This window comes from Lagenorhynchus albirostris, chromosome 2 (genome assembly GCF_949774975.1).
Source record: "Lagenorhynchus albirostris chromosome 2, mLagAlb1.1, whole genome shotgun sequence".
Classification (NCBI taxonomy): Eukaryota; Metazoa; Chordata; class Mammalia; order Artiodactyla; family Delphinidae; genus Lagenorhynchus; species Lagenorhynchus albirostris.
The window spans coordinates 181,852,233-181,879,146 of record NC_083096.1 but is presented as its reverse complement, the minus strand read 5'-3'; the positions used below and the strand labels follow the sequence as shown (position 1 = coordinate 181,879,146).

Below are 26,914 nucleotides of genomic sequence, written 5' to 3'. Positions count from 1 at the left end.
GCTGCCTCCACGTGCCGTGGCCATGCCGCCCGGCTCGCTGGGGAAAGCATTCCTATTCCAAATGACCCACAGAAGCAGCTGTGAACGTGCTCTCTCAAAACCCACATCGCCTGCGTGCTTGCGATGGAGCCCAGGCTTCTCCCTTGTCGAGGGCGCGACCTCTCCCGCACGCGAGTCTCCTGGGGCCTCGGGGGCTGCAGCGCCCACATGTGAACCAGAGAGAACGGAGGCCGGCCTTGCGCCCAGGACGGGCTTGCTCTGGCTTCAACACAGTCTGTCCATCGGGTTCTCACGCTTCTGGAGACTGAAAAGGCTTCCCACACCCGGGCTGGAAAGTCGCCCATGGGAGGTGCTGGGAGGTGCTGGGGCCAATCTGGGGCCGGGTCCCAGGGAGCCACCTCGGGGCGTTCCCCCACGTCCCTCCGTACCACCTCTCCAGAGCTGGAAGGTGGTGTGGGTCTGTCTGCCACCCCCGAGGTCAGAGGGCACAGCCACAGGGAGGCGTTTAGAAGGAGGCAGGGCCTGGGCCTGGCTGGTTCCACGTCCCGCGCTTGCCTCCTCTAATAAGCAGCCTGGCAGTGCCGGCAGCTGCCGGGCGGGCGCGGTGCAGTAGGCCCTCCCCAGCATAAAATATTCATCAAGAAGAACTCCGACAGCCACGCTGCCTTCCGTGTCAGCCGGGCCCTGGGGATGGGAGCTAAAAATAGACAGGAGGATAAGTGCTGACAGCAGGGGTGGGGAGGGCTGAGCCCCGACGCGGGCACACGTGGGCTGAGAGGCAGACAACTGTGGTGTCGGTGGTTCCCAAGTGAGCGCCCCAGAGGCTGGGCTGGAGGCTAGGGAGTCTGCCCCACCCCCTTTGAGCACGGGGTGGGGGGGCTATTTTTATCCACATCGGTGGGCCCCAGGACACCCCAGTGAAGAATCAAAGCCCATCTTTAATTAGCAACAATAGCCTGGATCGACATGCAGTCGGTCAGTGGGAAGATGTGGCCACTGCCAACCACCGGCCCCTCAGACCTGGGAATTCGGTTACCCTCCCTTCCCCTTCATTCAAGCAGGTGACTTTCCCCTAACCCCCTACAGCCCCTCCTGCACCAACCCCCCGACCCCCAGGTCCCTATGTTTCTGGAAAGGGCACAGACAGCCCCCAGGGTTCACAGACCAGCCCGGCACCATGAGAGCGTCCCAGCTCTGGGAAGGTCATGGGCTCCTCCACAAAGGGCTCTCCACGCAGACTGGAGCCCGGGGCCAGAGGCTCGCCTCCCTGAGCCCGGACTGCTGCCCCTCCACCCTGGCTACGGCACTGGTCTCCCCAGCGGCCTGAGCTCTGGGGTGCGGGCAGGGCAGTGGGGGTAGCCATAGAGAGCTCCAATCAGGCCCGAGGCAGCTCCTGGGCTCCTGGGCGGGCGCACACTACAGCCGGCTACGGCCGGAATGCAGACCTTGCCGGGACACCCTGTCCACCTGCATGTACTCTGTGGGAGCCTTTTCAAAATGAAGATGGTCCCGACTCCTTGGCTATCCTTGGTCTCAGGGCCATTTGGGGTGTCCCGCAGGCCCCACTCTCCCTCAGCTGACGGTAGAGGAAAGGGCTCGGACAGCCAGAAGGCTGTCCTGGGCCGGGCCTGCCCTCTAGCAGCTGGGGGGCCTCGGGTGTGTCCCTGCCCCTCCTCTCCCGCTACAAGAGGCCAGCTCGGCCCCCAGCCCTCTCAGTTCCTTTTGCTCTCTCTCCCACCAACTCCAGGCCGGTTTCCAGGCAACGGCAAAGAGTCTCTGGGTGATGCGGTGGGCGTGGGGAGTAAGGCTTTATCCAGAGAGGGGAGGGAAGGTCATCAAAGGAGGAAATATCTGAGAAGCGGTGGAAGGAGCTGCTGTCGTGACCATCTGAGGGAAGGTGTCCAGGCAGAGGAACAGCAAGTGCAAAGGACCTGAGGCGGGACTGAGTTTGGGGTTTGAGGAACAGAGGTGGTCGGCCTGGCTGGACCCCGTGCTCAGGGCAGCGAGGAGCCGCTGAACTGCTGAGCAGTTCAGGCGGGAGAGGCAGCCAACGCAATTCTGTTCTGAAAAACTTGCCGGGATGCCCCACAGAGTCAGGGTGAGGGCAGCAGGAATGCGGGAGGGCATACAGCTTGGGGCTGAGCAGGAGGAAGGGGCCAGCCCGGTTCCCAGGCTCACCGGGAGGGAATCCACCAGGAGGAGTGGGAGTTTTGGGGGGAGGCGGCTGGGAGACAACGGTTCAGTTCGGAATGTTACGTTTGAAATGCCTGCTGAGACCCTGTGGAGAGAGGCAGCCCATATGGGAGAGTAAAGCAAGGAGGCCAGGGGCCCGGTCCCAACCACCCAAGGAGGGCAGGGTGCAGGTTGGGATCTGTCAGAGCCCCGCGTTTCGGGGCCATGGGGTGGCCATCTGCACACTCAGCAGAGGCCCCCTCAAGGAGGCGCCGGGGAGAGGAGTGTTCTTGGATCTGGCCACCCTGCTGGAGCCTGGAGGCTGGGCAGGCGGCGGGGACAGAGGTCAAGGGGTCGCCTGTGTGGGGCGGGACTTCAGCATCCAGGAGGGAGATGTCCCCCAGGGGCCCTGTGGCAATATGGAGAGAGATGGAACAAGGGTCTGGGGGAGAAGGGGGGCGAGCCTGCATCTGGGGGCCAAGAGGAGCAGGCAAGGTTCCCAGAGGAAGGGGTCTGAGACCCAGGGACACGTGGTTGCGAAGGTCAAGGCAGGAGGAGGTCAGGCCGTGGACAGAGGTCGGGGGGATGCGCATGCGTCAGCCGAGGGGCTGAGGCGGCTGGAAGCCACCCTGCTGAGCCATCAGGATGGAGGGCGGGATGGCACCCTGTCCTCGTGGCCCAGGGCCCCTCCTGGGGGGGCAGTGGTGGAAGGTGGGGAGGAGGAGGGATGCGAGGCCGGGGGCTACAGCGCTGGGGACTTGGGAGGGAGAGGCCGAGGCTGCCGGACCCTCCACCCCTCCCCAGCAGCCTGGGGTGGTACATGGGGAGGTGACGGTGCAGAGCCTGACTGAGGACGGTGCCCACCCTGGCTCCCCTTTCCTTCCTTCCACACGGTGGAGCCCCCCATCCTTTAAGGCCAGGTTCACCAACCCTGCCCTGTGCAGCCTCCCCCCACGCCCCCCACCCGACTCACTGGAGCCCCAGCGTGGGGACCCAATGCCAGCGAAGAGCGAGTGGGGGGTGGGCCGCAGAGGACGGGGGAGGGACAGGAGAGGGCCCAGCGGGCAGCTGAGGCTCCTCTGGCCACGGCAGGGGCCTTGACGAGGCCAGACGGCTCCGCCACCAAACCTAGGCGCTGCCCCTGTGGGCCTGCGAGGCCCCAGAGAGGAGCGGGGCTGGGGGTTAGCATCTCCGTGGCGGCAGGCCAGGCGAGCGAGCAGGGGCCTCGCGCCCGCCTGGATGAGGAAGTGCTCCGAAGCGCAGTATGTTTATCCTTACGGAGGCTTCCAGTACGTGCTCTTTGCCAGGAGGCACAGGAGCTGCATGGGAGCAGATGCTGCAGGGGCCCTGGGAGGCTGGCGGGGGGCCTGAGTCGCCTGCCAGTCACTTCCACACAAGTGTCAGGTGCTCGAGACCCTAACCCCCGGCCCCTCCCCAGGCTTCTCGGCTCCGCACGCGCACCTCAACCACCGCCCAGGGTTCTGGCTTCCTCCTGGCCCCCTAGTGACAGACTGGCTCAAGACAAACCAGGAGCAGCCTGAACGGAGGCTTTCCTCTGCACCCAGGCTCCCGCGGACCGTCTGTGTGACCTTCCCCAAGTGCCTCAGCCTTGCTGGGCTGAGGGTGGCCGAGAGAAGCAGGCAGAGGACTCAGAACCGGCGGGCACAGGGCCGCCCTCCAGGCGGGGGCACTTACCCCGACCGGCACAGCTAAGGAATGTGTGAGGCTCATATAGCTGTCATCAGCCTCAAGGGGAATCTGGAGGCATCGTTCATTCATTCACTCGTTCATTCCTGCATCCAACACACAGTCGCCCAGTGCCTCTGAGCTGGGCCTCCTCGCCACCCTGCCCTCCCCGCGCCCCGCCTTGACGCTGGCCGCCTCAGGCTCCCCGACTCCCAGGCTCCCCGACAGCTAGCACGCACCAAGGTGTTGGGATTACAGCTCCCACGACCGCCCAGCACGGCCCCCTGCCCCACTGGCCTTCCTGGGGGCTCCTGCCCACTCCCCAGGCACCACTTCACGTCCACCCCAGGTGGAGGCCACCGGCCCAGCGCGCTCCCCCGGCTCCCCCGAGCGTCCACGCCGCCTGTCTCTCCTCCTGGGATTGGCTTCAGGCCTTGCACACAGCAGGATTCATGCATTTTCCCAACCGCACCCACTAAGTGCCAAGACTGTTCCAGCCCCAGTGAGCCACTAGGAGCACATGTGTTCCAGTTCGTGAAGCTCAGTCCAGTGGGGGAGGGACAACCGGCAAATGAGCAGCTCCCACAAGCCGGGGGGCTGGTGCTTTGGAGCAAGGCAGGGCAGGGACGAGGCCAGACCGTGGATGAGGGTCTGGCGTGCGGCGGGTGGGAGCCCCAGAAGTCTCCGGGGATTGTGGCCTTGAGCGCTGGGGGCCCGCGGGCGCCGAGAGCTGAGGAGGGGGCCGGGGGCGAGAGGGAGGGAAACCCTTACATGTTCAGTGAATCCAACCTTCTCTTTTCCAAATTAAAAAATGCTAGTGACTCACCTGTGTCCCCCCACCGCCCCCGCCCCCGCAGCTCTAGTAGCAGCCTCTTGGGTTGTGGAGCCCAGGACGGCAGTCAAGCAAACCCTGCTGGTGGCTGAGACCTGCCAGGATCCACGCCTGGGCCAGAGCCCCCAGCTCTGCTCCTGGTGGCGGCCGCCAACCTGCCACTGCTCTCTGCACACCCAGGGCAGAGCCTGGCTGGGGAGCCGGGGCAGGGAAAGGCCACGAGGCCCAGACGCCCAGCCCCGAGGTGCAGGGCTCTAGCTTGGCCCCATGATGCAGGACACGCAGGCCAGGGCCTCCTCGAGAGCCCACCCTGGGAGGGTCCTCACCCCCACTCTAGCGCTTGTACAAGGTGCCAGGACCAGCAAGGCAGCGTGCTTATCCCACGGCAAGGAGCTCGTAAGGGGCGCCGCTCACTTTGGCTGCCCAGTCCCTCCCCCACAGTCCGCGGGGACGGGGCCTCACGTTTGACCCGCCCCACAGCCAAGGTCGCTGGCCCCTCAGGAGCTGAGCGGACCCAGCTGCCCAGAATGGATTCATGTAGCTCGGTTTCTCCTGGGAGCCCAGCAAGCGCCGAGGGGGCTGGCCCAGCAGCGGGGGCAGCTGCCCCCAGGGACACACGGGCCGGAGGGGCCACTCACCACGAGCTGGGGCACAGGCAGAGACTTGCCCTCCTGGCTCAGGGACACATAGGTGAAGAAGGCACTGGCGGCCCGGTAGCGCTTCTGGGAGTTGTCCACCACGGGGTCGGAATCCACCAAGACCTCGATCTCCATGGACTTATTGCTGGTGAAGGTCACGCGCCCAGAGATGGTGATGACACAGCCTGCGGAGCACAGACAGCGGGTTAGGGAAGCCTTGACCCAGGGCGGCCAGGCGGCCGGATCGGGCTGGGCAGGGAGGGTGCAGAAATCAGCAGTACCGAGGATGCTGGAAGACACTTGGTTAGACAGCACAGACCATCCTGCTAACTGCCAGGACATCACAACGACAGCACATCGGGGCCCCCTGAGTGTTCACCTTTCTAGTTAGTGAGGGGGCGTTTCCTTCACTTACGGAAACATTTAGAGCCGAAGGGATCTTGGTGGCCACCCAAGCGTGGGTCTCTATTCCCCGGGAGAGGCAGCGGCTGCTGGGAGGATGCTTCCAGTGAGTGCCGCCCCTCAGGGCCAGCCCCCACCTGCTCTCAGATCCCTCCGCAGGTTGAGGACACATCTGCGCTGCCCGTGCTTTGGCCTTACTTCTGCCCCTGGAGCCACACAGCTGCCCCACCAAGTTGCTCTGAGCCCCGCTAAGGAACCTTCCTCCACCCTCCCGGCCCCACCCCCCACCCCCCAGCCCCCTGGCTCCAGCGCTCCCGATGCCGGTCAGAGGGCAGTGTCACATGCAGCGTCAGGCCAAGCTGCCACGCTGACCGTGGTCCTGAGCCCCCTGGAGCCACTGTCTGCACCTCAGCCCACGTCCTCCTACCCTCTGTGCAGGTGGGACTGCGTCTGTCCCGTCAGGCTCCCCTCCCGGTCAGTGTCGCCCACTGGACCAGCACTCTCCTCTGAGCTGCGGATCTGCCCTCTGACAACACCCCCGCGGCCCTGCCCATGGTCAGAGTCCCCAGGTGCTCCCCACCTTCCACACCAGTAGTTTCCCTTGTAGACAGTCACACGTTCCTGTAACACTGTCCTGGGGGTCCCGCTCTCCCTCCACCCTGCCCCAACCTCTCTGCACTCCCCATGCCCCTGAGTCCTGAACATCTACCCTAGAGCATCCCTTCTGCCCCCGCCCTCCTGGTCACGGGCTCCCAACTACCACTGGCCTTGGCCTCCCGTCCCTCGACTTCATCTCATGGAGCCCAGCTTTTCTCGTATAAACAGAAACAAGTTGCCTCACGGGGTAACCATGGGGCTGGCATGAATCGAGCCAGGTGCCGAGGCTCCTGCCTGGTGGCAGGAGGCATGCAGTGCGGTCATTACCGCCAGCAGTGCTGTTTTGGACCCTGACGCAGCACTAATCCTTTCTACTGACGTGGTCAGGACCACCATCCCAAATGCAGCCTGGTTCTGGGCTGGGCTCAAGGAAATCCCTGGCCAGGCCTGACCGGCGCTGACTGCAGGGACCTTTTAACACCCTGGGAACCCCAATGTCCCAGCTCCATGGAGACGGGCCCCCACAGAAGATGTTTAGAGACCAGGAAGACAGACAAGTTGGGGCAGCGGGTGGCTGTTAGGGTGGTGAGCGCGTGGGCAGGCAGAAGCGGACGCGGTTATCCGTGGCATGCAAAGCGCCTGGGCCCACCCTGGGAACAGCCCCCACACGGCCCACACGGGCCGCTTCCAGGGGAGCAGGAAGGGGAGGTGGGCATCCCCGAGGGTCTCCAGGCGTCCCTGCCTGTCCCCATCATGCCAGCCCCAGTGCCAGCCAGCACCCTCTCACCCACGACCAGACAGAAGACTTGGGGCCCATAAGCCGAGAGGCAGGGAGGGACAAGACCCCCCCCTCAAGAGGAAACCCGCCAGAACTCCCTGGCCAAGGGGCAGGGATGCGGGGGCAGTGAATTCGGGGCATTGCAACACTGACCGTTTGTTCAAAGAACAAATGGAGGGCTTCCCTGGTGGCGCAGTGGTTGAGAGTCCGCCTGCTGATGCAGGGGACACGGGTTCGTGCCCCAGTCCAGGAGGATCCCACATGCCGCGGAGCGGCTGGGCCCGTGAGCTATGGCCTCTGAGCCTGCGCGTCTGGAGCCTGTGCTCCGCAACGGGAGAGGCCACAACAGTGAGAGGCAGGCATACCGCCAAAAAAAAAATAAAAAAGAACAGATGGAAACACACCCTTGCTTTGTCTCCTGTGCAAGCCCCCCCACCAACCACGTGGCTAATCACGTCTCATTTCGGGTAGAAATCCGAAGAAACTTCTAATCAAAAGTGGTTTCAAACAACAAAGAAGTTGATTATGAGCATTAGACACAAGAGGACGCCATCTTGAGTGTCACTCATGGTAGGAGACACAGTGATTGCTTCCTTTTTAAATTTTCAAATTTTTTTGGCTGCGTTGGGTCTTCGTTGCTGCGCGCGGGCTTTCTCTTGTTGCGGCGAGCGGGGGCTTCTCTTGTTGCGGAGCGCGGGCTCTAGGCGCGCAGGCTTCAGTAGTTGTGGCACGTGGGCTCAGCAGTTGTGGCACACAGGCTTAGCTGCCCCACAGCAGGTGGGATCTTCCCAGACCAGGGATCGAACCTCTCCCCTGCATTGGCAGGTGGTTTCTGAACCACTGGACCACGAGGGAAGTCCCTGATCACTTCTTAAAAGTCGGGAAAACTTCAATTATAGCCAGAACACCAGCCTCTTTACCTCTCAGAGATGGTGACATCTTTATTCTCACAGCCCACAGGCTTTATTTACCACTGGCTGGCCACCACGGAAAGGTGCTTGAAAGTTGGAAGACGGACTAGGTCATTGAGGGCCTGGGACCTAATCTGAAACTGACAAGGAGAGACCCCCGTGCTGCTGAGGGCCTCCCCTTCCCTGACCCTCGGCTCAGAAAGTGCACTCTGGGGTCTGTGGTCATTCGCTGGGGATGGGGTGGTCAGAAGCACCTCAGGGCAGCTCCAGCCACGTCCACGGTTCGTCAGCTCCCAGATGCTGGGAAGGCTCCCACCACCCACTGCAACATCACTAGGCTCCCCCAACATCCAAGCGTGTAGAGTGGCCAGCCCACAGTGGTGGAAGGTCCCCAGCAATGGGTCCCAGCTTTGTGGGAACAGACACCTCCACCCCACAGACCCCACGCCGCCCCTGCCCCATTGCCCAGCCCGGTCCACCCTCTCACGGCAGCTCGGGCGCCCCCCGTCGCTCTCTTTCTAGAACAGAGCTCCTCTCCTTCAGGGTATCCAACCCATCTGATGGCCTGTCTGATGTTTGCCTCCCTCCCAGCCGGGGAGCCCCACGAGAGCGGGCGCCCCATCACGCCTGAACCAACACGTAGCCCTGTGTGGACAGCGGGCCACTGCAGACTCCAGCCAGACGGGGACACTTTTGTAGACACTTCGCCTCAACTAGCATCGTGGCCGCCCTCAGCCCGAGCAGCCCAGCAAGGCCGGGCTCTTTCCACCCTCCCCCAGGCACAGAGGTCAGAGCCGGGACACTGGGGCCCATCTGAGCAGGGGGCGACCCCAGCCCGAGTCTAGCTTGGTTGCTGCTCCCTTTGTCTCAGAAACTGCCAGAGCAGGCACGACCTGCCACGTGCTCGAGGGCGCTCCGAGGGGCGGTGGTGAGATGCGTTCCGCCCTGACTGCGTGCTCCGAAGTGCTGCGATGCTGCCTGGGGACTTTCCACTAGGTCACACATCCACATCCGCCCACAGGATGACTAATTTATTTAAGAGTGGGGTGACTGGGGCTTCCCTGGTGGTGCAGTGGTTAAGAATCCGCCTGCCAATGCAGGGGACAAGGGTTCAAGCCCTGGTCTGGGAAGATCCCGCATGCCACGGAGCCACTAAGCCCGTGAGCCACAGCTACTGAGCCTGCGCTCTAGAGCCCGCGAGCCACAACTACTGAGCCCACATGCCACAACTACTGAAGCCCGCATGCCTAGAGCCCGTGCTCTGCAACAAGAAACCACCGCAAGGAGGAGCCCCGCGCGCTGCCATGAAGAGTAGCCCCCGCTTACTGCAACTAGAGAAAGCCCGCATGCAGCAACGAAGACCCATCGCAGCCAAAAATAAATAAATAAATAAATTTATATATATATAAAAAAGTGGGGTGACCTGCTCAAGGGGAGAAACAGCATCTCCTGGTGGCACTGGGTGCCATGTGCCACCTTGGACAGGGGTGGGGTGTTGGGGCCTCCGGATCCAGGGAAGAAGGCCAGGAAGGGACCACCCAGTTCTCCTCTGAGCCTCTGAAGCAGGGACAGATTAGCCCTGACACAACCAGACAGTCCCCATGAGTGTCTCCACGACAGGCAGGCTCTCTGAGCCCGGAGCAGCCCCCCGGGGCCCCCAGTTCCCTCAGGCTACTGTGCCCTGGGGAGGAGCCTTGGGGTCCTCGAGCTCTGGGGTCCAACAGGCCTGGGTTTGAACATGGGCAGGGGGCAAGCCAGGAAGCTGCTGTGCCTCGGTTTCCTCATCTGCAAATGGGTGCAAGAGTGGCCGTCTCTCGGGGGAGGTCACTCCCGCATATTAGGTTGTCTGGACAGAAGCCCAGGACAGTCATTTCTGGTGGGGTCTGAGTACCCTTCTGCAACAGCCCTCCAGGGAAAGGCGTCTCAAACCCAAAGGGAGAGTTTGCCCGCAGAACTCCCTGTTGTGTCTTCAGGGGGTGAAAAGAATCGTTCCAGGGCTTCCATGGTGGCCCAGTAGTTAAGAATCCACCTGCCAAGGCAGAGGACACGGGTCTGAGCCCTGGTCCGGGAAGAGCCCACATGCCGCAGAGCAACTAAGCCCATGCACCACAACTACTGAGCCTGCGCTCTAGAGCCCGCGTGCCACAACTACTGAGCCCGTGTGCCACAACTACTGAGCCCGTGTGCCACAACTACTGAAGCCAACACGCCTAGAGCCTGTGCTCTGCAACAGGAGAAGCCACCGCAATGAGAAGAAGCCCACGCACCGCAACGAAGAGTAGCCCCCACTGGCTGCAACTAGAGAAGGCCTGCGCGCAGCAATGAAGACCCAATGCAGCCAAAAGTAAATAAATTAAACAAATAAATAAATAACGAGCTTATGGTTTCTTTGTCAATATAAGCCTAATAAATTAAAAGTGGAAATATTAAAAAGAAAAAAAGAATCGTTCCAACAGGTAATAATAAGCAGCGACATTTAAAACAAGCCCTCCCTTCCTTTCTCTGTTTCTGCAGTAGGCACATGCACACTGGGCAAGAAGCTGCTTCTAACGCTGCCTAAACGAATAACATGGGCAACTGTCTCCGCGAGGGAGTTCCAGCTCTTCAGCTGGTGAAGAACACGGCAACGAACCCCTGCCCCTCCTCCCTGGGTCCCCAGGACATTAGCAGTTGTGCGGATCTGACACTGAGGTGCGACCACCTCCGTGGCGGCCCACAGGGGAAGAAGGCCTGGGTCACAGCTCAGCATCCCCAGCATGTGAGCCTGCCTGAGAGGCGGGTACTCAGCTGCGCTCAGGGGGACGCCAGCTCCAGCGCAAACGCTCTACGAGGGGCAGGGACGAGCCTGCTGCCTCCACGCTCACCCCTAATCCCCGAACCTCACAGGTGCCATGTCCTCGGCTGGGAGGCTTGGGACAGAGGGAGAAGCACTTCTTTCCATGCTGCCTTGAAACCCCAAGAGCTCAGGGGCCCCTCGTTCTTCCGAGTTTTCTGCCAGCGTCCTGTCCACAGGGCTCACAGGGTAAGACACAAGGCAGGGAAAAGGCAGAGCGCAGAAGTGGACTGGAGCCCTACCTGCCTCTCCGTGTCAGCTGGAATTTACTGTGGCAGGTGGAACGGGGGCCCCCAAAGATGTCCATATCCTAATCCCAGAACTTGTGAAACTGTTACCTCACACGCAGAGGGACCTCACAGGTGTGATGCAGTTAAGGATTTTGAGGTGGGAGCTTAGCCTGGATCACCAGGTGGGCCCCAGGTCATCACAGTGGTCCTCACAAGAGGACAGGAGAGCCAGGAGCCGTGGCAACAGACGCAGGGTCAGGGAGAGGCTGCCTGCTTTGAGGATGGAGGATGGGCCACAAGCCAGCGAATGCACGTTGCCTCTAGAAGCTGGAAAAGGCAAAACACGATTCTCTCCTACAGCCTCCAGAAGGAACGCAGCCCTGCTGACCAAGGAACAGCGTTTTCATTTTATTTACTTTTAATTATAATGGAAACAGCCACGTGTGGCTACTGGCCGCTGTGGTAGGCGGCATTGGCATTGAGGGGCTCTTGCAGGCAAATCTGACGTAACCAGAGGACAGAACTGCTGGGAGCAGAGACTGAACTGTCTGCCTCTGGCTGTCCGAATTCAGCAGGAAAGGGGGCCCCTGGGCTGAGACCGATGAGGGGGTGACGCGAGCAGAGCCGGGCCTTCCTTGGACTGGACACCCCTGACTGCGAGAACCCTCAGCCCTGTTTCAAGCTGCTTGATGAAGGCAGGAGTTTCACACACAACTGCGGGGGGGTGGGGGTTGGGGAGGGGGAACGGTGGCGGCTCTGGCGGTCCAGTGCGGGCGCCTAAGATGGGTGGCACTGCACTCATCAGCATCACCCACCGAGGCTGACGCCCCCGGGCCCTCGCAGCGGACGCCATGTGGTTCAAGCCTGGTCGGTGGTGGGAAGGCACCAGGGCTTGGGGCTGAGAGCTCTGGCCCTGGAGTCCAGCCTCCCTGCCAGGCTCCACCATGGACCAGCCCTGCGGCCGTGGGCAGTTTAATAAACCCCTCCATCAGCAGTTTCCAGATCGGAAAAACGAGGATAACAAGAGCTCTTGTCTCAAACCCCCAAGTGAGGGGTAATTGTAAAAAGCACTTTATTAGCACAATGTCTGGCACTCGAAAGTGAGCAGCGTTTGCCAGAGTTAAATTTAAATAGATGGAGCGCCTGCAGTGAGCAGAGCTGTGAGCTCATCTCTGTTTCTAAATCATGGTCGAGCTGCCTGGATTGGCACAACCCAGGAGGGCTGGCAGGTGCCCCACCGACTCCCCCAGCACCCGGGGCCTCTTCCAGGGCAGATTCCAGAAAGAGGACAGGGACTTGGAAAAGAAAACAGAAATAATGAAACACTGTTCTTCCCAAGGCCACGTTGTCAAGTGTTGCAAACTTTAAGAACAGCTCAGCGTTTAAGCTCCAGAGAGCTGGGGCAGTGAATGTCCTTAAGAAAAGCATGGAATCAGCAAAGTAACTTTGGTATTTCTTTTTTTATTTTTACTAATTTATTTATTTATTTTAAATTTTTTTCTAGTTATTTCTGAGATATTCATTTTAAAGTAATAACTAGAATTATGACTTATAACATTATATCAGAACATATAAGATTTTTAGAAACTCCATGTAATGTTTGAAACATTTATATTAACATATTTCCATATAAATAACCCAAAGAAAGCTTAGTATTAGTTGTTTTTTGTTTGTTTGTTTTTTTATATTGCAGGTTCTTTTTAAAAAAATTTTTTTTAATTAATTAATTTTATTTATTTATTTTATTTATTTATTTTTGGCTGCGTTGGGTCTTCCTTGCTGTGTGCGTGCTTTCTCTAGTTGTGGTGAGCAGGGGGTACTCTTCATTGTGGTGCGTGGGCTTCTCATTGCGGTAGCTTCTCTTGTTGCGGAGCACGGGCTCTAGGCACGTGGGCATCCGTAGCTGTGGCTCGCGGGCTCTAGAGTGCAGGCTCAGTAGTTGTGGCGCAAGGGCTTCGTTGCTCCGCGGCATGTGGGAACTTCCCAGACCAGGGCTTGAACCCTTTTCCCCTGCATTGGCAAGTGGATTCTTAACAACTGCGCCACCAGGGAAGCCCCTGCAGGTTCTTATTAGTCATCAGTTTTATACATATCAGTGTATACATGTCAATCCCAATCGTCCAATTCAGCACACCACCATCCCCACCCCACCGTGGTTTCCCCCCTTGGTGTCCATACGTTTGTTCTCTACATCTGTGTCTCAACCTCTGCCCTGCAAACTGGTTTATTTGTACCATTTTACTAGGTTCCACATATGTGCATTAATATACGATGTTTGTTTTTCTCTTTCTGACTTACTTCACTCTGTATGACAGTCTCTAGATCCATCCACGTCTCAACAAATGACTCAGTTTCGTTCCTTTTTATGGCTGAGTAATATTCCATTGTATATATGTACCACATCTTCTTTAACCATTCATCTGTCGATGGGCATTTAGGTTGCTTCCATGACCTGGCTATTGTAAATAGTGCTGCAGTGAACACTGGGGTGCATGTGTCTTTTTGAATTATGGTTTTCTCTGGGTATATGCCCAGTAGTGGGACTGCTAGATCATATGGTAATTCTATTTTTAGTTTTTTAAGGAATCTCCATACTGTTCTCCATAGTGGCTGCATCAATTTACATTCCCACCAACAGTGCAAGAGGGTTCCCTTTTCTCCACACCCTCTCCAGCATTTATTGTTTGTAGATTTTCTGATGATGCCCATTCTAACTGGTGTGAGGGGATACCTCATTGTAGTTTTGATTTGCATTTCTCTAATAATTAGTGATGTTGAGCAGCTTTTCATGTGCTTCCTGGCCATCTGTATGTCTTCTTTGGAGAAATGTCTATTTAGGTTTTCTGCCCATTTTTGGATTGAGTTGGTTGTTTCTTTAATATTGAGCGGCATGAGCTGTTTATATATTTTGGAGATTAATTGTTTGTCCGTTGATTCGTTTGCAAATATTTTCTCCCATTCTGAGGGTTGTCTTTTCATCTTGTTTATTGTTTCCTTTGCTGTGCAAAAGCTTTGAAGTTTCATTAGGTCCCATTTGTTTATTTTTGTTTTTACTCCCATTACTCTAGGAGGTGGATCAAAAAAGATCTTGCTGTGATTTATGTCAAAGAGTGTTCTTCCTATGTTTTCCTCTAAGAGTTTGATAGTGTCTGGTCTCGAATCCATTTCGAGTTTATTTTTGTGTATGGTGTTAGGGAGTGTTCTAATTTCATTCTTATACATGTAGCTGTTCAGTTTTCCCAGCACCACTTATTGAAGAGACTATCTTTTCTCCATTGTATATCTTTGCCTCCTCTGTCATAAAGTAGTTGACCGTAGGTGTGTGGGTTTATCTCTGGACTTTCTATCCTGTTCCATTGATCTATGTTTCTGTTTCTGTGCCAGTACCATATTGCCTTGATTACTGTAGCTTTGTAGTATAGTCTGATGTCAGGGAGTCTGATTCCTCCAGCTCTGCTTTTTTCCCTTCAAGACTGCTTTGGCTATTCGGGGTCTTTTGTGTCTCTATACAAATTTTAAGATGATTTGTTCTAGTTCCGTAAAAAATGCCGTTGGTAATTTGATAGGGATTGCATTGAATCTGTAGATTGCTTTGGGTAGTATAGTCATTTTCACAATATTGATTCTTCCAATCCAAGAACATGGTATATCTCTCCATCTATCGGCACCATCTTTAATTTCTTTCTTTTCCTTTTTTAAACATCTTTATTGGGGAATAATTGCTTTACAATGGTGTATTAGTTTCTGCTTTATAACAAAGTGAATCAGTTATACATATACATATGTTCCCATATCTCTTCCCTCTTGCGTCTCCCTCCCTCCCACCCTCCCTATCCCACCCCTCCAGGCGGTCACAAAGCACCGAGCTGATATCCCTGTGCTATGCGGCTGCTTCCCACTAGCTATCTACCTTACGTTTGGTAGTGTATATATGTCCATGCCTCTCTCTCACTTTGTCACAGCTCACCCTTCCCCCTCCCCATATCCTCAAGCCCGTTCTCCAGTAGGTCTGTGTCTTTAATCCTGTCTTACCCCTAGGTTCTTCATGACATTTTTTTTCCCTTAAATTCCATATATATATGGTATTTGTCTTTCTCTTTCTGACTTACTTCACTCGGTATGACAGACTCTACTTCTATCCACCTCATTACAAATAGCTCAATTTCGTTTCTTTTTCTGGCTGAGTAATATTCCATTGTATATATGTGCCACATCTTCTTTATCCATTCATCCGATGACGGGCACTTAGGTTGTTTCCATCTCTGGGCTATTGTAAATAGAGCTGCAATGAACATTGTGGTACATGACTCTTTTTGAATTATGGTTTTCTCAGGGTATATGCCCAGTAGTGGGATTGCTGGGTCATATGATAGTTCTATTTGTAGTTTTTTAAGGAACCTCCATACTGTTCTCCATAGTGGCTGTACCAATTCACATTCCCACCAGCAGTGCAGGAGTGTTCCCTTTTCTCCACACCCTCTCCAGCATTTATTGTTTGTAGATTTTTTGATGATGGCCATTCTGACTGGTGTGAGATGATATCTCATTGTAGTTTTGATTTGCATTTCCCTAATGATTAATGATGTTGAGCATTCTTTCATGTGTTTGTTGGCAGTCTGTATATCTTCTTTGGAGAAATGTCTATTTAGGTCTTCTGCCCATTTTTGGATTGGGTTGTTTGTTTTTTTGTTATTGAGCTGCATGAGCTGCTTGTAAATTTTGGAGATTAATCCCTTGTCAGTTGCTTCACTTGCAAATATTTTCTCCCATTCTGAGGGTTGTCTTTTGGTCTTGTTTATGGTTTCCTTTGCTGTGCAAAAGCTTTGGAGTTTCATTAGGTCCCATTTGTTTATTTTTGTTTTATTTCCATTTCTCTAGGAGGTGGGTCAAAAAGGATCTTGCTGTGATTTATGTCATAGAGTGTTCTGCCTATGTTTTCCTCTAAGAGTTTGATAGTTTCTGGCCTTACATTTAGGTCTTTAATCCATTTTGAGCTTATTTTTGTGTATGGTGTTAGGGAGTGATCTAATCGCATACTTTTACATGTACCTGTCCAGTTTTCCCAGCACCACTTACTGAAGAGGCTGTCCTTTCTCCACTGCACATTCCTGCCTCCTTTATCAAAGAGAAGGTGACCATATGTGCATGGGTTTATCTCTGGGCTTTCTATCCTGTTCCATTGATCTATCTTTCTGTTTTTGTGCCAGTATCATACTGTCTTGATAACTGTAGCTTTGTAGTATAGTCTGAAGTCAGGGACCCTGATTCCTCCAGCTCCATTTTTCATTCTCAAGATTGCTTTGGCTATTCGGGGTCTTTTGTGTTTCCATACAAATTGTGAAATTTTTTGTTCTAGTTCTGTGAAAAATGCCAGTGGTAGTTTGATAGGGATTGCATTGAATCTGTAGATTGCTTTGGGTAGTACAGTCATTTTCACAATGTTGATTCTTCCAATCCAAGAACATAGTATATCTCTCCATCTATTTGTATCATCTTTAATTTCTTTCATCAGTGTCTTATAATTTTCTGCATACAGGTCTTTTGTCTCCTTAGGTAGGTTTATTCCTAGATATTTTATTCTTTTTGTTGCAATGGTAAATAGGAGTGTTTTCTGGATTTCACTTTCAGATTTTTCATCATTAGTGTATAGGAATGCAAGAGATTTCTGTGCATTAATTTTGTATCCTGCAACTTTACCAAATTCATTGATTAGCTCTAGTAGTTTTCTGGCGGCATTTTTAGGATTCTCTGTGTATAGTATCATGTCATCCGTAAACAGTGACAGTTTTACTTCTTCTTTTCCAATTTGTACTCCTTTTATTTCTTTTTCTTCTCTGATTGTCATGGCTAGGACTTCCAAAACTATGCTAAATAATAGTGGTGAGGGTGGACATCCTTGTCTCGTTCCTGATCTTAGAGGAAACGCTTTCAGTTTTTCACCATTGAGAATGATGTTTGCTGTGGGTTTGTTGTATATGGCCTTTATTATATTGAGGTAGGTTCCCTCTATGCCCACTTTCTGGAGAGCTTTTATCATAAACGGTGCTGAATTCTGTCAAAAGCTTTTTCTGCATCTACTGAGATGATCATATGGTTTTTATTCTCCAATTTGTTAATATGGTGTCTCACATTGATTGATTTGTATATATTGAAGAATCTTTGCATCCCTGGGATAAATCCCACTTGATCGTGGTGTATGATCCTTTTAATGTGTTGTTGGATTCTGTTTGCTAGTATTTTGTTGAGGATTTTTGCATCTATATTCATCAGTGATATTGGTCTGTAATTTTCTTTTTTTGTAGTATCTTTGTCTGGTTTTAGTATCAGGGTGATGGTGGCCTCATAGAATGAGTTTGGGAGTGTTCCTTCCTCTGCAATTTTTTGGAAGAGTTTGAGAAGGATGGGTGTTAGCTCTTCTCTAAATGTTTCATAGAATTCACCTGTGAAGCCATCTGGTCCTGGACTTTTGTTTGTTGGAAGATTTTGTGTGTGTGTGTGTGTGTGGTATGCGGGCCTCTCACTGTTGTGGCCTATCCCATTGCAAACCACAGGCTCCGGTTGCACAGGCTCAGTGGCCATGGCTCACAGGCCCAGCCGCTCTGCGGCATGTGGGATCTTCCCAGACCGGGGCACGAACCCGTGTCCCCTGCATCGGCAGGCGGACTCTCAACCACTGTGCCACCAGGGAAGCCTCTTGTTGGAAGATTTTTAATCACAGTTTCAATTTCATTACTTGTGATTGGTCTATTCATATTTTCTGTTTCTTCCTGGTTCAGTCTTGGAAGGTTATACCTTTCTAAGAATTTGTCCATTTCTTCCAGGTTGTCCAATTTATTTGCATAGAGTTGCTTGTAGTAGTCTCTTAGGATGCTTTGTAATTCTGCGGTGTCTGTTGTAACTTCTCCTTTTTCATTTCTAATTTTATTGATTTGAGTCCTCTCCCTCTTTTTCTTGATGAGTCTGGCTAAAGCTTTATCAATTTTGTTTATCTTCTCAAAGAACCAGCTTTTAGTTTCACTGATCTTTGCTATTGTTTTCTTTGTTTCTATTTCATTTATTTCTGCTCTGATCTTTATGATTTCTTTCCTTCTGCTAACTTTGGGTTTTGTTTGTTCTTCTTTCTCTAGTTCCCTTAGGTGTAAGGTTAGATTGTTTACTTGAGATTTTTCTTGTTTCTTGAGGTAGGCTTGTATAGCTATAAACTTCCCTCTTAGAACTGCTTTTGCTGCATCCCATAGTTTTTGGATCATTGTGTTTTCATTGTCATTTGTCTCTAGGTATTTTTTTATTTCCTCTTTGATTTCTTCAGTGATCTCTTGGTTATTTAGTAACGTATTGTTTAGCCTCCGTGTGTTTGTGTTTTTTACGTTTTTTCCCCTGTAATTCATTTCTAATCTCATAGCGTTGTGGTCAGAAAAGATGCTTGATATGATTTCAATTGTCTTAAATTTACTGAGGCTTGATTTGTGACCCACGATGTGATCTATCCTGGAGAATGTTCCATGCGCACTTGAGAAGAAAGTGTAATCTGCTGTTTTTGGATGGAATGTCCTATAAATATCAATTAAATCTATCTCGTCTATTGTGTCATTTAAAGCTTGTGTTTCTTATTTATTTTCATTTTGAATGATCTGTCCATTGGTGTAAGTAAGGTGTTAAAGTCCCCCACTATTATTGTGTTACTTTCAATTTTCTCTTTTATAGATGTTAGCAGTTGCCTTATGTATTGAGGTGCTCCTATGTTGGGTGCATATATATTTATAATTGTTATATCTTCTTCTTGGATTGATCCCTTGATCATTATGTAGTGTCCTTCCTTGTCTCTTGTAACATTCTTTATTTTAAAGTCTATTTTACCTGATATGAGTATAGCTAGTCCAGCTTTCTTTTGATTTCCATTTTTATGGAATATCTTTTTCCATCCCCTCACTTTCAGGCTGTGTGTGTCCCTATGTCTGAAGTAGGTCTCTTGTAGACAGCATATATATGGGTCTTGTTTTTGTATCCATTCAGCAAGCCTGTGTCTTTTGGTTGGAGCATTTAATCCATTCACGTTTAAGGTAATTATTGATATGTATGTTCCTATGACCATTTTCTTAATTGTTTTAGGTTTGTTTTTGTAGGTCCTTTTCTTCTCTTGTGTTTCCCACTAAGAGAAGTTTCTTTAGCATTTGTTGTAGAGCTGGTTTGGTGGTGCTGAATTCTCTTAGCTTTTGCTTGTCTGTAAAGCTTTTGATTTCTCCATTGAATCTGAATGAGATCCTTGCCAGGTAGAGTAATCTTGGTTTTAGGTTCTTTCCTTTCATCACTTTAAGTATATCATGCCACTCCCTTATGGCTTGTAGAGTTTCTGCTGAGAAGTCAGCTGTTAACCTTATGGGAGTTCCCTTGTATGTTATTTGTCATTTTCCCCTTGCTGCTTTCAATAATTTTTCTTTGTCTTTAATTTTTGCCAATTTGATTACTATGTGTCTCGGCATGTTTCTCCTTGGGTTTATCCTGTATGGGACTCGCTGCGCTTCCTGGACTTGGGTGGCTATTTCCTTTCCCATGTTAGGGAAGTTTTCGACTATAATCCCTTCAAGTATTTTCTCTGGTCCTTTCCCTCTCTCTTCTCCTTCTGGGACCCCTACAATATATGCGAATGTTGTTGCGTTTAATGTTGTCCCAGAGGTCTCTCAGGCTGTCTTCATTTCTTTTCATTCTTTTTTCTTTAGTCTGTTCTGCAGCAGTGAATTCCACCATTCTGTCTTCCAGGTCACTTATCCGTTCTTCTGCCTCAGTTATTCTGCTATTGATTCCTTCTAGTGTAGTTTTCATTTCAGTTATTGTATTGTTCGTCTCTGTTTGCTTGTTCTTTAATTCTTCTAGGTCTTTGTTAAACATTTCTTGCACCGGCCCCAGGGGACTCCATAACTGTTATTTCAGTTTGGCCCAAATTCCTCTACACACAAAACAAGACGTGACCTGAGAAAATGGAAGCAATCTCTCTGCTCCCTGGGGGGCTCCCCAGGCCAGGAGGCCCAGCTCTGGGGCCCGGGGCCACACAGGCCCGAGGCCAAGGCTGTGACGGCACGAGGTGCATGGGGGGCCTGAGGAGGGCTCAGCGCCATAGGCGGTAGCCAGTGAGCCCACAGCCCGCCCTGCACTCTCACTCCATCCATGGTGGAATGTTCTGCCAGAAAGTACAGCTGGTGAAAATGGAGGTCCCTTTCTGTGCTTTGGAATACGAGTAACATTTTAGAAACAAAGTCCTCTCTGCACCCACGTAGCCCTGACCTCCGCCAGCCCCCTCAACATACCCCTAGAAAAAGTGCTCTCCTCCATCCAGGGTTCATTGTCTCCGCTCAAAACGAACCAACGCGGCCCCTCCTTGACCTCTTTGAAAGGTAATTCTGGTCACACGAGGGACTGAGGGTGAAGTGTCGGGGGTGAGGGCTCTTTCATCGGCTCCTTTTTTCTAACGAAGCAAGGTCAACTTTCATTGTTTGGGAGCTTCCCTCAACTGTAAAGCACCTTCGCCAACAGGGCTGACCTTGAGAAGTCTGGCGGGCTCTCGAGGAAGGCCCACTTTGCTTCTTAGCTGGCGGTGCTCAAAGGGCACCTGGGAGACCCTGAACAAGTGAGCTCTGTGGAACGTAAGTGCATTTTGCACAGTGGGTTTTGAAGTCATGTTTAACAGTGGAGCTGTGATCACAGTAATTTACCCAGGGAGCAGTTCCAGAAAAGGAGAGGCCAGGAATCGTGACACGACAGGAGCCTTCCTTTTCCAAACGTCCACACCACCACCACCACACACGGCACCAAGGCCCGGGGGGAACCAGCCAAGACAGACAAGATCCACTTGTTCTGGGCAAATCCTAAAATGACACTGTGCTCTGTGTCTGAGGCAATCGCCTACTAGCTGGGAAGGGATTCTACAAAGCAGCACTGCAGACCACCCTTCCCCTAAAAGCACCCCAAATCCAGTGTGGGTCAGACTGGCGTGCTCTTAGTTAGGCCAGGAAGAGGAGGCACCCCTTCACCCTTCCAATCTCAGGACGCCTGTCCCCAGCACTCAGGCATTCAACTGACAGGCGTGTCTGCAGGAGAGAGCGCGCAGCCGGGCTGGGACCAGGCCGGGGCCTCAGAGCCCGGATGAGGTCTCTGTGGCTCTGGACCCAGCACTGCTCCACTCAGCGGTGCCCCTCGAGGCTGGTGGCAAGGAGGCAGCCTCCCTTCCTTCTCCTCTGTCCCCCCCACGGCCTGGGGACGGGTCTGACTCAGCTTTTCCAACGGCTGCCTTCCTGGTGAGGCTCCTTCAGAACCAGTCAGGCTCTCGCAGCCCGGACACCCCCGACCCCACGGTGAAGGGCTGCTTTCTGGGGCCACATGGCCTCATCTCAGAAGACACGACAGACAGAAGTCACCACGTGCCAGGAGGGGACAGTCACTGTACCTCTTCAGATGAGCATTAATGTGAAACAAGCACGGGAACCGTCTTGTTTCTGGGCGGGGCTGGGACTAGACCTCAGTGTCGGGAAAACCACCAACACCAGCGCTGCCCTGGATGGTGCAGGCAGGCTGGCCGAGGAGAGGGCCGGAGGCTTCCCTGCTCTGCCCCCGCCACTGCGTACGGCACGGGTGACCCGTGCCCCCCCAGAGAGGTTACGTGCCGCCACGGGATCTGGTGGCAGTGGTCGCAGCAACTGTGTGCGTCGGGTTTCGCAGGGCTCCGTGCCTGGGGCAGTTTAAGAGGACGAGTTTATGTGGCTCTTCAGCAGGATAAAGGCCCCAATCGCAACTGAGTTACAGAATGTACCAGACTGAAAAGTCAAACCAGCAAACCGTAACTTCACAGATGCATCACCAAAGGCAGACTCGAGGCTCTGGCTCCTGTGTCCTGGCAGATGGGCAGAGGCCAGGGCCCGGGACAGGCAGGGTGAACCAAAGCAAACTGTACATGGGACCCAAGCAGCCAAGGCAGCGCCCCTCTTTGTTGGCGGAGTTCTCTTACCTTTTCGGATCTTGTCGTAAAAGTTAATGGCGTCCACGGAAGCCGTGACGATGTTGGTCTTGCAGTGACGCGCGGCCACGATCCCGGCCACCTCGTCCATGAGCTTCATGGTGACCCCTGCAGAGAAGGGCAGGCGGCAGGTTAGACATGGGGAAGGGGAGCCTATTGCCTGTCCTGGAAACAAGTTATGGGAAACAATGCCCCCATTCCCACCCGCAGGGCCGCAAACCTGGCTTCCTTGAGAGCTTTGGAAGATGACTGTGGCTGAGGTTCTAGGCCACTGACAAAGTGACGACCATTCTCCTAACCTCTACAGGCATCCTATCCTGCCAGGAAAGCTTTGTCACACTCTCCACCAGGATGGCCGCAATCAGAAAGCCAGATGCCAAGCGCCGGTGAGAAGGTGGAGAAATCGGAACCCTCTACACGGCTGCTGGGGATGGAAATGGTGCAGCCGCTTTGAAAACAGTTGGGAGGATCTTGAAAGGCTAAACACAGAGCTGCCATGTGACTCAGCAACTCCACTCCTAGGTGTGCACCGGAGAGAAATATAAACAGGCGTTCACGCAAAGACTTATACACGAGTTTTTGATCCCATGAGAGCATTACTCATAATAGCCCCAGGATGGAAGCAACCCAAATGTGCACCAGCCAAAAAATGCACAAGGAAAATGTGGCATAGCCATACAATGGAATATTATTTAGCAGTAAAAAGAAACAAAGCACTGATATAGGCTGCAAAATGGATGAACCTTAACATTACGCTGAGTAAAAGAAGCCAGACACAGGGCTTCCCTGGTGGCGCAGTGGTTGCGAGTCCGCCTGCCGATGCAGGGGACACGGGTTCGTGCCCCGGTCCGGGAAGATCCCACACGCCGCGGAGAGGCTGGGCCCGTGAGCCATGGCCGCTGAGCCTACGCGTCCAGAGCCTGTGCTCCGCAACGGGAGAGGCCACAGCAGTGAGAGGCCCGCATACCGCAAACAAAACAAAAACAAAAGAAGCCAGACACAAAAGACCACATCTTGGAGGATTCCACTTATATGAAATCTCCAGAATAGGCAAGTCCATAGGTACAGAAAGTAGACAAGTGGCTGCCTAGGGACAGGGGATGTGGGAGAAGTGGGGAACGGCTGCCAGTGTGGTTATGAGGCTTCTCTTCGGGGTGATGAAAATGTTCTGAAATTGATTGTGGTGACGGTTGTGTAACTCTGAACAGACTAAAAATCAATGACTTGTAATGGGTGAGCTGTACGGCATGTGAATTACATCTCAATAAAGCTGTTATATAAGAAAGCAAACAAAACTAGACAAGTGGGCTGACTGAAAGAGCGCTGTCGGGCCAAGGTGTCTAAAACCTCAGGCCGTAGACGTTTTCTTCTGCTTGCGCCCCCTTAATTGACGGGATCAGGACGGCACACCTGCTGCTAACCCCCCACCCCCCGTTCCTGCCCCACCAAGGGCAACACAATATTCTTCTTATCTCATATTTAAAACCTTAAACCATATCTTTTATTAGGTCAAACTACATGAAATGGCCAATATTCAACCGTTTTGACCTATAAAAGCAGCAAAATGATATTGATCTACCTGACAACTATCAGAAATCTTAAAATTTATGGGGACTTCCCTGGTGGCGCAGTGGTTAAGAGCCCGCCTGCCAATGCAGGGGACACGGGTTCGAGCCCTGTTCCGGGAAGATCCCACGTGCCGCGGAGCAACTAAGCTCGTGAGCCACAACTACTGAGCCTGCGCTCTAGAGCCCGTGAGCCACAACTATGGAAGCCAGCGCGCCTAGAGCCCGTGCTCCGCAACAAGAAAAGCCACCGCAATGAGAAGCCCGCGCACCGCAACGAAGAGTAGCCCCCACTCGCCACAACTAGAGAAAGCCTGCGCGCAGCAACGAAGACCCAACACAGCCAAAAACAAACAACAACAACAAAAAGTTATGTACATTCACCCAAGGATACAGAATGATTTCTAAAAACGCAGAGAGAGGCAGACTCATAAAACCCTGGCTCCCGGGGAGTCATGTTTCAGGTGGGGCTCGTGAACTTCAGTGCCTGCAGGGCCAGGCAGGTGACACCGGACAGCTGACGGCGAGGAGAGCTGGCGGGGACCCTTCTACAGGACAGCTGCTGCTCGGCCCCTCCTACTGTCCCTCAGCCCCAGGAACAAGGGCCCAGCACGACCAGACTAACGATATTTTAAGAGAAGCCTGGAACCTACAAGTTTATGAGGAATCTACCAATTTTTAAACATTGGTGATTAATTAAAACTCTCTTTATTGTGAAGGGGAAACAAAATACAATAAACTAAAAACAGGACAGAAGCCCCATATGTAATGGACCAGAGGCCTCGTACAGATACTACAGCAGAAGACACTAGTTATAAGGAACGTGGGAGACAGGGAGGGGCCCTCTGTCTGGGAGAGGCATACCTGGGGGGTTGGTATACTCTTCTCTCTACCTTTGTGTGTATTTGAGCACGTCCATAATAAAAAAGTTTTTTTAAAAAAAACATTAGGGTTGTTGATTTTAAAATTATGCTTCTATTACCACGACTTTTCTCCTGCAAGATCCTGATGATGACGATGAAGCATGGAGACAACGGGGCAGAGTTAGCGGGCACCTGCCGCTCTCAAAGCGTTTTCAAAGATACTGCGTCAGCGGAGGCTCAAAGTCACACAAGGTCCGATTCTAAAGAGAGTGCAAATGAGAGGCTGGGGAAAGGCTCTTCGGCAGAAAACAGAACCACCGGTGCCAGGTGTTAACCCTGGGCGGCTGGCAGGGCAGGGCGGCTCCGGGCTTCGAGCAGCTTGGCGCTCAAGGTCTGAGACAAGGGGTAACACCTGGCTTTGCGAGGAGCCTCTGGGGGGTTAAGTCATATTGGAAATGGACCCGGGAAGCCCTGCCTAAGCCCAGCACGAGTCCTCCCTGGCCTTTCTACCCACGGTGAGGGAGGGGCCTTGATGAAGGCGGGGCAAGTGCTGGCTTAGCAGCCAAGTCCCTCACCGGCCTGGGGCTCCAAAGAGGTGAAAATACAGGCCAGCATACAGGTCACCTGGCGGGCGAGGGCACTGTCCCTCCCGCATGGTGGTTCAGAGCTGGGAGGGCCTGGGCCTGAGCGCCCCCTGCCCCCGCCTGGCTGGGGACCCTGAGCGGGCAGATCATCATCCGAGCTTTGGGCTCTGCATCTGCAAATTAAAAGAGGTGGCAGCAGGGACACGCAGGTGACCGTGCAGAGCGAACAGGAGCTGAGCGGCCGCAGCTCAGAGACTCAGGGGCTCGTGAGCGCCGCTGACCTCCACCCTGGCTTAATTCGGGGCTTTGGGTAGAGAGCTGTGGTCTAGAGGGTAAATGTCAACAGAAAGAGAAAGATGAGGGAAATGTCTCAGAACACCAGGAAACACGCTGGGCAAGGGCGACACACACCACCTGCGGATGAGGCCGTGGGTCAGTGTGCGTGTTTGCGCCTGCGTGTGTGTGTGCACGTGCGTGTGTTTGTTTCCTAGAGGGAGTGAGAGAGCCCAGACTGAGTGCTCCTAGGCTGACCTGCCTCATAAAATTCACGTCGTTAGAGCAGCTGGACAAGTGGTCCCACTCTCGAAAGGACTCGGTGTGAGCTGGAGGCTTGAATTCAGAAGGTGTTTCCCGTAGACTTACTCCAAGTGCGATAAGTGACCAGCAAAGCTCATTCAGGGTCTGGGGTCGGCTGCATTTGCCATGAAACACAGCTGCAAAGACGATAATTTATGACGTTAAGCAAAGGCCGATCCAGAGTCTTGAAACAGTTGAATGCAAGAAGGATGAAGAGACAGAGGGGATTCTGGTAAAACTGTATGCGTGTGTCACGGGGGAGTGGGGTTTGCGGGCATTTTAACCAGAGGATGTTAGAAATTTATGGAATGTGTACTACGTGCGGCTGTCCTGTTTTTCGATGGAGACACCAGCGAACTCAGCCACATCAGGGTCCTTCTGGGAACAGATGAGACAGAGATAGCCAGAGATTTTTTTCGAGAGAAAAACAAAGACAGGCGACACTGGAGTCTGGTGCAGGATGGTGGTGGGAGCAGAGAACTAGACGAAAAACAGCGGGCGTTTACGGAGGTCCAGGCGCAGGCAATGCTCCAGCACGTGGCTCAGAGCCCCTCGGGCTGGAAGGACACTGTCCTTGTTCACTGATGCCCCCTGGGGCCGGCCCCATGGTAGGCTCTTAGCACATACCGAGTGTAAGAACAAATGAATGAACGAACAAACGAATGAGTGCTGGCCCTCCCTGGACAGCAGCCTCGGAGGGGGAGGGGCCCTTATTGTCTCCGTTTTACAAAGCAGGAAGCAGAGGCACAGAGAGGCACGTATCCATGGCTCACGCTGGCTCACGCCCTCGGGCAGAGGTGGGGACCAGCTCCTGACCACAGGGCACCAGAGGCCACGCCGACTCTCGACCCAGATCCCGAGGTACTGAGACTAAGACAGGACTGTGGAGAAGACAGCTCAAGTTCCTGCTGAGAGGTGGCGGTGGCAGCGACATCCGTGTGTGCAGGGTGGGGGTCCCGGATCCAGAGCTCCCAAGTCACCGGGTGGTGTTATCGGGGAGGGGTGGCTTGGAGTTTGGAAAGAAAGAATTCATATTGGGATTAATGTTTAGAACACAGAAGGTACCTACAATTAATCCCTTATTTGTAGGTCCTGAAAAGCAGAAGCTAAGAATGGAAGACTAAATGGAACAAGTAATAATCAGCTCCTTCAACCAGCATTCTGCCCCATTTATCCAAAATGCAGGGACTTCCCTGGTGGCGCAGTGGTTAAGGATCCGCCTGGCAACGCAGAGGACCCAGG

The 26,914-nt window shown here is 53.2% G+C and overlaps 2 protein-coding genes across 2 annotated transcripts in view; both read right to left on the bottom strand.

Moving 5' to 3' along the window:
• GPR153 (G protein-coupled receptor 153) overlaps window positions 1-5,426 on the bottom strand; it is a 30,728-nt gene extending 25,302 nt beyond the window's left edge. Inside the window, exon 1 of the mRNA XM_060141600.1 lies at window positions 5,329-5,426. The gene's annotated coding sequence lies outside the window, so the exon portion shown is untranslated. The remainder of the gene's footprint in view (window positions 1-5,328) is intronic.
• The window catches only part of ACOT7 (acyl-CoA thioesterase 7), a 90,660-nt gene that overhangs the window by 11,180 nt on the left and 52,566 nt on the right, over window positions 1-26,914 (bottom strand). The window contains exons 7-8 of the mRNA XM_060141605.1: window positions 22,076-22,192; window positions 5,329-5,513 (exon numbers count right to left, since the gene is read on the bottom strand). Of these exons, the coding sequence (XP_059997588.1) occupies window positions 5,329-5,513; window positions 22,076-22,192 (302 nt within the window). The remainder of the gene's footprint in view (window positions 1-5,328; window positions 5,514-22,075; window positions 22,193-26,914) is intronic.